At 40.4% G+C, this 11069-nt stretch overlaps 1 protein-coding gene and 1 long non-coding RNA gene across 2 annotated transcripts; both read left to right on the top strand.

Annotated features, from left to right (window-relative positions):
* Nucleotides 1-1062: 1062 nt before the first annotated feature.
* On the top strand, nt 1063-2600 carry LOC103701469 (protein JINGUBANG-like). The gene has a single exon (XM_008783526.2). The coding sequence runs from the start codon at nt 1063-1065 to the stop codon at nt 2422-2424; it is 1362 nt and encodes a 453-aa protein (XP_008781748.2). The 3' UTR covers nt 2425-2600.
* Nucleotides 2601-7031: 4431 nt separating this feature from the next.
* On the top strand, nt 7032-7822 carry LOC103718190. The gene is made up of 2 exons (XR_605790.3): nt 7032-7239; nt 7387-7822. It is a non-coding gene; the product is annotated as an uncharacterized LOC103718190 (long non-coding RNA).
* Nucleotides 7823-11069: the final 3247 nt, after the last annotated feature.

Genomic DNA, 11069 nt, shown 5'->3' on the forward strand with positions numbered 1-11069 from the left:
GAACACAAGTGTTGGAATTTGTCAGGCTATGATCTCAAACAAACTAGACTTTGCACCGTCACACTATAGATTTTGCTATGATTAAGAGACTATAATGCCAATAGTAGCCAGTAAATAAGCCAGGCAACTCAACAGTTTTATCAAAGTTTGTAAGGATTTGCTAAAGATGTTACTTAGGAGAAAGTAGATGCGTTCCATATCCTTCTGCAAATTTGGAAGCCATCTAAAATACATGATGATGCAAGTCTAAGAAGGTGGTATGGAGCTTTTCAACTGGAATAGTATTCTTTTGCGACCATAATACTTTAAAAAAAGTTTATTTAGCCCGAACTTTTATATGTTGGGACAAAAGTTATAGTTCAATCAGTATTCTAATATAATGTTTAATTTTTATAGAATGTAATATTAAACATTTAATTTTGTTTATCTTTTCTAGATAAGTCGCTGTTTAATTAGAATTCTAATTGAATGGACAAAAATTGGATAAATAAGTTAAAATTCAGCAAAGAATATTTAGATGGAGTTTAGAATTTTATTAAATTTGCTATTTAGAAAGCTAATGTAAATAAAAAGATTTTATGTTCATATTGAAAATGTGTTGGTTGTTCTTCTCTCGCTCTAAATTTTATTGAAAAATATTTGGTGTAGAATGGTTCTTTAAAGAATTGTACTGAATGAATATTTTATAAAAAGTTTATATAATCGTTTCTATGTACCTAACCCTTTTATATAAATACACCTCTAATTTTAATTTCAGTAGCATAAAAAAAAAATTCTAGAAGATCTTCCTCCTGGTCCTAAATCTCCTCCATACCCCTACAAGAACCTGTTACCATCAGCGAGCAGTCTCCGTAGTTCTTTTGACGTTTAAAAGCAGAGAGCGAGGTACGTGAACACAGTAGGCGGCTTTATTGGAGCGATCGAAACTCTGTGTCCTTCCATTCCCCTCACAGTCTTTATTGGCCCTTAACTCACCAACCAACGTAGTGCTACAAATCGCAAAACCCACGCTGCAAGCAAGTTTAAGCTTCTGAGAACATACCACTCCCCAACCCACATTTCATGGAGTTGCATGGCCGGAAGACCTTCTGGAGCTTCTTGGAAGAAGATCAAAAAGTTCCTCCATCGCCAACCAGCCACCACCACCGCCACTCGAACAAAGAGTCTGAGCCCCGGCTCAGCCTCTCGCGGCCTTCGTCGGCCACCGTGGCCTCGCTCTCTCCCTCGAGCCCTGGCGGCTCCCCCTGGACCCTCTCCCCGGTCCGCCGGTCGCCCTCGCCCTCGCCGTCGCTGCTCTACCACTGCATCGCCTCCCTCCAGCGCCAGGACGGGAACGTCTACTCCATCGCCATCTCCCGAGGCGCGGTCTTCACGGGCTCGGACAGTGACCGGGTTCGGGTGTGGCGCCAGCCCGACTGCATCGACCGGGGCTGCATCCGGACCCACCATGGCCGGGTCCGAGCCATCCTGGCCCATGGCGGCACCCTCTTCACCTCCCATAAGGACCACCGCGTCCGGGTCTGGTCGGTCTTCATCGCCGGCCCGGACCGGCTCCGGTCCAAGAAGCTCGCCACGCTCGCGCCCCGTGCTCCCAGCTTCTTCCCTTTCCACCGAAAAAAGCCCAACCAGCATCGCGACACCATCTCCTGCCTCGCCTGCTACCACGCCGAGGGCCTCCTCTACACTGGCTCGTGGGATCGCACGGTCAAGGTATGGAGGTTGACTGAGAAAGCCTGCGTTGACTCGTTCGTCGCCCACGAGGGGCAGGTCAGCGCCATGCTGGTCAACCAGGAGGACGGCTGTTTGTTCACCTCCTCCTGGGATGGTTCCGTCAAGATATGGAGGAGGGTCTACGGGGATAGCTCGCATGCTTTGACCGTGGTCCTAAGGTTCCAGACTTCGCCGGTGAACGCGTTGGCGTTGAGCCATTCGAGTAGTTCTTGCTTCCTCTACTCGGGGTCGTCGGACGGGTATGTGAATATATGGGAGAAGGAGGCGGCGTCGGGGCGGTTCAACCATAGCGGATTCCTCCAGGGGCACCGATTCGCCGTGCTGTGCCTGGCGGCGGTGGAGAGGGTGGTGCTGAGTGGGTCAGAGGACACCACGATAAGGGTGTGGAGGAGAGAGGAAGGGACTGGGTTTCACGCGTGCTTGGCAGTGATCGAGGGGCACCGGGGGCCGGTGCGGTGCCTGGCGGTGAGCCTGGAGGTGGAGAGCGAAGGGGTCGGGTTGTTGCTTTACAGTGCGAGCTTGGACAGGATGGTGAAGGTGTGGAGGATAAAGGTGGTGGGGAAGGTGAGGGAGGGGGAGGAGGGGCTGGAAGAGGAGGGGGAAGGGGAGGGGAAGGAAGTGGCGTTTGAGATGAGCCCAGTGCTGTCGCCCTTGTGGGTGGAGAAGAAGCTTCAGGCAAGTCATTTGTATTAAGAGATGGGGGTTCTGATGGAAGAGGGTTTGGCGGTGGATTTCATCACTTCTGACGAGTTTGTGCTAATGAAGGTGGCAAGGAGGTTTTCTGTATGTAACTGATTGGTAAACTGAAGTTAGACAATTGGTAGTACCGCGGGCACTAGATTTCACTACTTCTGACAAGTTCGTGCTCATTAACTTATAGGGCTCGTTTGGTTCGCGGGAAGCATTTTTCTTTCTAGGAATATGATTTCTGGGAAACAAATTCCTAAGAAGAGAATGTCTAGGAAAGTACTTTTGGCATGTTTGGTTGGCCATGGAAAAGTGACAAATTTCCAAGGTGCTTATGTTTGGTTGGCCATCCACTTTCCTAGGAAAGTTATATATAATTTCTATTATGCCCTTAATAAAAATTAGGTTTTTAATGCCTCTTTAATGCTTCTTTAATGCTGAAAGGACTTTTTGGAAAAAAGTAAAATTGAAGTGATTCCCGCCTCATGGAAAAGTAACTTTCCCATGTTTCTCATGGGAAAGACTTTTCCATGAAATGTGGAAATCACATTCCCATGGGAATATAACTTTCCCTTCTCTCTCCTTTGAAAATTCCAACCAAACAAGAAGCATCTCATTACTTTCCCGTTGACCACACTTTCCCCCTTCTTTTTCCGCGAACCAAACGAGCCCATAAGGTAGTGTGGAGTTCTTTTACGTAGATGATCAGTAAACTTTAGTTAGACTTGATGTATAGGATGAAATGGAGGTAATCTTAGGAGTAGGCACGGTCAACAAGATTTATTATGGACATTTCTCGGCAGCCGTCTATATATTCTCCTTGTTACTCTACTAGTTTTGCATTATTTGTGGGAGCGTTGGCACGTCGAAGCATGCATACGGTAGGAAATATATGGGTGACATCTTATTAATTAAATAAAGATGTTGCTTATTTATTTATTTATTTATAAAATTTGTAGGGTTAATATTTCTATCCATAAATTATATCATACTGCTTTATATCAAATTTTGGATGTCGTTCATGGGTTAAATATCTATTTTAAATTTGATATTTTTTGTGCCCAAGTTCAACTTAAGATTAGCTTTGGTAAAATTTTAGGGCTATTATTAAAAGAGAGCAGACAAGAGTTTTTATTTTTATTTTTTTGGTAGAGAATGGGGTATATTTTTTTTAGTATGAGAAAAATATGTAAATGTATTACTGGTATGTTAGAATCATGTACGTGTGATGAACGTGAAAGGGTACTCAAGTAGCCACCAAAATGGTAGCCTGGTGGTAAGGGGGCTTGGACTCTATTCGAGCTGTCCGAGTTCGAAACATACGGGCATCGATTAAATTAAGGGACCGCATGCCCCACGTTCGGATGGCTCTGTGTAGATATGCTTTCTTTCCATTCGTACTGAAATGGCGCTAGAGTGACGTACTCGCACATGGATGACCCAGTGGAGTTTTCCACGAGTTGGGGAGGGCATGCGGAAACTTATGATCCACATCGAACATTTTCTAATGAAAGGGGGCACAGTGGAGGCTGCAACGCGGGTGGGGTTCTGCCCCTCCCTCTCCCCTCCTATTTTTGAAAAAAAAAAAAGGTTACTCAAGTACGTGTCAATCAGCCGTCTTTCAATTTTTCAAAGAAAATTTTAACTTGAAGTCCCTCGATAGACTTATATGTAAGTAAGAGCGGTGGAGCAGCTCTTTAATTTGCGATCCCTCTTCTGTATCACATTACCAAAAAAATTTAAAAAAAATCTGGCCAAGTGAATGGGTGTTCAAAAAAAAAAAGGGTGAAGTGTGACTTTTTTTCCGTTAAGAGTCCGATCCACTAAGGGATCGGTTCTCTTGTTCTAGCAAAGGCCTCTGCAGTCCCAAGTAAGGACTTTGCAGTTCATATCATGCAATTTTTTTGTGGAAAAAAAATGGGAAGAAATCGGTCCATGGCTAAAGGTGGGCAGGACTGCCATTATAAGAAGGCCTTGGAGTCCGGCAGGACTGCAGGTCCTTTTACCCACGGACATAGAGAGGCTACAAAAGTCCCAATCCCATAAAAATTAGATGGGTTGGTTCGTCCAGCTTATATTTTTTAAGAGCCTATTTAAATTAGGCTCCAGCCTTTGGACTGCACTAAAATAAAATTTATAGAAGTTTTTTCTCTTTCTACAAATGAGTTGGACCATACTTAAATGGACGGAAAATATATAGCATTGCAGGAATTGTTAAAACTATTCTGGGGGATAAGTGATCCTTTGAATTATTGCCTTGCCCGTGAATTCATCAAGAATTTTACAGTGGTCCTTGAGTTAATCATAACTTTTTATGATTTATTCAAGAATCATTAAGAACCAATACGGTATCTTATATTCGAAGGATATATGAAGGGAAAAAAAAGAGAGGCTCTCTTCAGTCTCTCAGTCCGAGACCCAAACTTTAGAGGTAACCATAAATGTGGATTGTTGCCCTTTCTAGGATTTCTTGGCTGCAATTTATTTGGGGTTTTTGAGTACTGTTGACATCGGGAAGTTTTATAGTGGAGTTTCTTCTCACGTTTCGTTGGTGGATGTAGGCTATATATATATATATATTAAACCACATAAACTTGTCTCTCCTGTGTATGCTCCCTATTTGCTCTTAACTGGAGATATGTACGTACGTAGATAATTAACATAAAGAGAACTAGCTGATCTTAAACCTTTGAGAATTTAATGATGTTATGTGTCTTTTAGCATTATTTTTAATTTTATTTATCTATATCTTTCCATTTTTTATAAATTTAAATTTATCTAAATAATTTTCATTCGTTATTTTTGTCAATATTATCTAAGGCTGCAAATGGGTCGGGTCGACCCGGGACCCGACCCGACCCGACCCGCTTTAGACCCGACCCGACCCGAATTTTAGGACCCGCGGGGCCGAGTCGGGTCCTAAATTTAGACCCGATCTATTTTTCGGGTCGGGTCGGGTCCACCCAATCTTGATCCGGGACCCGACCCGACCCGACCCGAAAAATAGATCGGGTCTAAATTTGCAAAGCCAATCTTGGTTCTAGCATTGCACAGTTCATCATTGTCCTCTCCTAAAAGTTTTTGCTCAAGACAGTCTTCACGAAAATATAAAGATCCTTTGCTTCCTTCTGGAGCTGATTTTCCCTGGCATTCATACAACAAAGAAAAGCTGCTTTGGCTCTCTACTCGATCAACTTGATTGTGCATTTTACTCTCCAGAAACACTCTCCTCTGCTGAGTATTTAGACAAGTTTTTCAGATGCAACAGAAATAGGCATGGAATTTTCTCCTCGAAGCTGTCAATGGAATTTGCACTATCCACATAATTCGGACATGGACAGCGTAAACCCATATGCAAATAATCAGAGCCAGCAGCAAAAGGAATTATGCCAAAGAATGAAAAGGAAACATATGATAGGAACTAGAAAAGATGTCCATGAAGATGTATAAGAGGCACAAGGTATTAACATATAACGTTGCACACTCAAAATGAGGTTAAAACTTGCAGAAAACAATTGTTTAACTTTGCTTGTTCTGGGGTTAAAACTTGTTCATCTCATGGACCCGACCGGACCCAAACCCGGACCCGATCGGATCCGGATCCGACCCGACCCGAATGACCCGACGGGGTCGGCATCGACCCGACCCGACCCGACCCGAATTTCAACCGGGTCGGGTCTGGGTCCAAAATTAGGACCCGAACAAAAAACCGGGTCGGGTCGGGGTCACTCAGGACCCGACCCGACCCGACCCATTTGCAGCCCTAATATTATTATCTAATTTTAGTTATCCAAGTGAATCGGTAGGCGCATGCCGCGCATCTCAAACAATTTTAGTTATTTATGACAATCTATTTGGCCCATAGAGCGGTAACGATTAGCTCCGTCTCAATAAACACGGCACCCGATTTGTATAATAGTTAGGCACGTGGCTTGGGTTGAAAACAAGGAAAAAAATGGCAGCGATAATTTCTCATGAAACTATAACATCAATGATGTTTTAATCGAAGAATTGGGGTATCCTCCAGCTTATTCGATGATTAATTCGTTGTAAAGTCTGGGAGCCACCAACTTTACTCAAAACACGTGCATATTACATCAAATTTGCCTCTCGGGAAAGGAAAACACGTTTATATCGGCATGCGTGTGTAGATACACCCACCAACATTAAAGTTGACACAGATTAAATTATCAAAAGATACCGAAATAATTGGCGACGATGACCAAGTGGCTAATTTATCAAGTTTAGCATAGGTATTGAAGTTGTTGATTCTGATTTTTTTTTTCTTTTTTAAAGAACACACCCCACACTACGAATCGTTAGGTTCTTGGCATTGCTGTTAATTTATTGAAGATTATGTTGTCCGGTGAACCCACTTGTTCATGGCATTGGTGAGGCTGAAAGCTGCAAGAAAATTTGACACGTAAGGCTCGATCTTTCCAATCGTTCCTACTATAAATTTTGATAGGAAATTAATGTTCAGTGCGCCATGTGCATGCATGCATGCTGCACGCGATTGCCGAGGAGGAGGAAAAAAAATTTGACAACAACCATTAATTGGCCTTTTCCCTTGAGTCATGTCGCACGTGATTGCTGACGAGGCGAAAAAATAATTGATCTACCGGGCTCTTCCTTGAGGCTGGTGGCTTACAAATAGAGGGTGAATTAAGAGAGTGGCAGGCTAGAAAGAAGTGAGCCCAAACGAGAGAGACATGATGAGGAGCAACAAGATGGTTTTGGCACTAATTACTGTGTCAATTTGCTTCTTTGCTGCCCATTCCTTCGACTCATTGGAGCTTGCTTCCACATTAATCAGTGACGGTTGGCGATTCCAATCCTTTTCTCTCTTTAGTTATTATTATCTACAATTTAGTTTACATATATAATCTTTTTCTGCCTCCTATATTAAAGCTAATCGTAACAGGAGCTTGACATCTCATGGCTTTTCTCCTTTACGATGCATTGCAGGTTTTGAAGGAAAAAGCAACGGCCGGCCATGGCCATGCTGCAATAACTGCGGCATATGCACCAAATCTATTCCGCCTCAGTGCACATGCAATGATTTGGTGCGGTCTTGCCATCCTGAGTGCAAAAATTGCGTCCAGATGCCGTATCGTATCTTCCCTCCCCTCTACCAATGCAAGGACCTCATCGTCAACTACTGTGAGCACAAGTGCCATTCTAAGTAAGCTCATGGCTGCTTGCAGCAGCATCCACAGAGACCGTGCATGTAGCTAAGAAACTGCTCTCTGTTTATCTGCATGCCTTGTATCCCCTATGCTTTCGATCATCGAGTCATGGTATGGTGCTTCATCTCTTTGCATCAGATGCGTCGTCATCAAATGTATTGAGGTGCCATGTATAATAAACTTGCATAATAAAGTCTTTGTGGTGGTTTGATGAAGGGCTTCGTTTGCTATTTGGCCGAAACTGATAAACAGTACAAATAACCAGGAAGGAACACCTTTTCATATGATCCTCCATGACCTTATTACTTATCTGGTACTGCTCAACAAAATCTGGCTTTGGAACCTCAATTCTGACTGCAATTTGCAACAAAATCTGGCGTCACAAATACGACTACCACAAATGAAAAGAAAATTTTCGGAGACTCCACTGATTTTCGACGTTTAGACGATTCTAATTGTAATCTATACCAACAACTGGAATTGAACACAGATTCCTAAAATTCAAATGAGCAAACAGGCCAGCTTGTGAAACTTCCTACCTAAATTCCCTTTTTTGTGGCGCTAAATACAACTCCCGCAGAGTTTGAGAAATTTCTTCTACTGATTCCACGCTACTAAATTGACAAAAAGAATTGTGAAAGAAAAAATCCGATTCGCATCTTGTGTCAAGTGCCATAAAACTATTCACAGCCACAAGAACAGTGTGCTGATGCAATGGAAACCGAACACGGATCGAAAAATCTCCCAACAATTCATCAATATTCAGTAAGAGCTCGGTAAAACAAAACTTATTTTATCTATTCAACTCTTGAGAAATCCGCAGTTTCATTTTTATCGACTCAGTCCTCAAACTCAACAAGAAAACTGGCCCAAAGAGATCAACTTCCACCCACAAGCTTCTGAAAATTACAGGTATCACTTAAAGCCCCTGCATACAAAATTCATCAGACGCCCCAAAGCTACCGCCACTTGCCGCAAAATTTACGGAAAGTATTCACCAGGCCACCGTTTTAAAAGCACTCATATCTTATCCACCGGTCCAAAACAGAACAAATATGCTACGACGGCATTGGGTGACCCAAATAGAATCACCAAGTTAGTCTTAGATTACTGATAATTTTTATTCTAGAATTGTCTGATCTTTAATGATCTAAGATTATCACATCTGGTATACTATATTTCAATATTTAAAAATTCTTGGATATTCACGAATAACTTATTTTATATTTTATGGAAATCCAAAATTACTGACTATATACAACCAAAACTACCTCCAATATATTCAATAAAAATATTAATTGATCATATAAAATATCTTATAATAAATAATTATCAATATATTCTATAAAATATATTTATTAATTCTATAAATTTCTAATTTTATACAAATATATTAATTATTATTAAATAGCTCATTCGAATGGAAGAGGGAGGGATCTCATATGAGCTCACTCACTCGCGAGCATCTCTACTAGAGCTTAAGAAAACAGATTCAACGAATGCTCTTGAGAGACAACGAACAACTGTGAATTAATATTTCTATTTATACTTATAGTATATTATTATATTAATTCTAATATTATTTTGATTAGAAAAATAAGCTATATAGAAGTAAAATTTTAAATTATTTTATAATATAGTGTAAAGTATAATAATATACTTCTATTTTAATTATAATAATAATTAAATAATAACATTTTGACAATAATATAATTAATAATATATTATAAATAAAATATTTATCATATATATAATATATGTCAATATAATATAATATATAATACTGATATGAAATATTAATATTATATATATATATATTTTGCTAGACTAAGTAGCATTTTTGCTCCTAGGCTACTATCCTAAGGTGATATTAGATACTCGACCTCAAAAATAGATATCTCACTACTAGGTTGGAATCATTGCTGCATAGGATTACGATGGTGCAACTATCGCTTAGCTCTACTTATACCATTTTTGATTTTGAGATGATCATCTTGTACCAAATACTATCTAAGAGAAGTCCCCAACAGGCAACAGGGGACGAGGATGAAGTATTTTTTGTATCCTAGAACTTGCTATCTCTAAACAAAAGAACTGGACAACCCATCTCGAAAAAGGACGGTGGCAACCGACAAGGCAAGAGATTTCCGTATCCCATGGAAGGTGACCGCCCCACCGCACAACAAAAAGAAATGCACCCGTCCTCGCGTCCCCTTATCTCCCATCTACAGCCAACTGGCACGGATCGGCTACTGCCAGCCGTTCGATCAACGGTCCGGGCCCAATTATCCTTGCAGCGGTATGATGCACCACAGGCATAGGGGAGGCTTCCGTCTCCTTAGCCGCCTCGTGCCTTCACGTGGGCATCATTTGCCTTACCCATCGGCGGAGGCGGACGAGAGTTTATCCTCTCCTGTCTCTCTCTTTTTGTCTCTGGAGACTAGAGCGGGCAATTGTACGGAAGTGTGGCGGGGCACGGGGAATGCATTTATAAGATGGTAGCGGGTCTCTATGAATGTGAGTCGGATTTTAGAAAATTAGTACTATACTTCCAAGAGAGTGATAGCAACGAGGCCCACCTAACTAAGTTCCCATTTTGTCGCATGCGGAATGGATCTTATCGTATCACCCAGAATAAAAATTAACTCATCCTTATCCAATGTTGACGATTCTATTGATGTACTGAGATGTGATGTTTCTTATACAACTAGTTACAAGTTTTAGGCATGCATTTTGAATTAGTTCACCTAGGGGCACCTCCAATGAGGAAATTGTCTTGAGAACTATTGGATTTGCACATGAAGCACCGTACGCAAGGAGTAATTCAATGGCTCTACCGAATTGTTAGGATGTGTTAGGTCTTTACTCTTTAGTCAGTATCCCCTTCAGAACAGAACAAAACAAAACCCGATTCCTCACTAATGCCATTTCACAAGCGGGAAAAGTATCAATACAAAGTAATATGCTGAGGTCTTGCCATTCTGAGCGCAAAAAAATTATTTTTTTATATAAATATTTTTTAAATATTAAATTTTGCATAAATATACTTATAAATTAATATTTACATGTATATTCTCATAAAATACTTATTTTATTATTCTACTCTTTTTTATCTTTATTTTTATATATGTATCCATATTATCTAACACCGTTAAAAAATTAACGATTTCAAATTAAAATAACTAAAATAATCTTAATAGGTAGATGTGCATAAAAAAAATATTTATAATGTCATTGCGATAGAGAAAAAAAGTAATTTCAAAATTTTATTTTATTTTTAATTAAAATAAATATAATTTTTATTAACGTTTTGTTGGAAGAGCTATTATATTAGGAATATTTGTGCAAAAATAGTGTTTTATAAAGATGTAGAAATAAATATAAATTTTAAGAAGGTATTACTATAAATTTAAATTTTTTAAAAAATATTCATGTAAAAAAAAAATTAAAAAATTTAAGCAG

This window comes from Phoenix dactylifera, chromosome 9 (assembly GCF_009389715.1).
Source record: "Phoenix dactylifera cultivar Barhee BC4 chromosome 9, palm_55x_up_171113_PBpolish2nd_filt_p, whole genome shotgun sequence".
NCBI classification, from domain to species: Eukaryota; Viridiplantae; Streptophyta; class Magnoliopsida; order Arecales; family Arecaceae; genus Phoenix; species Phoenix dactylifera.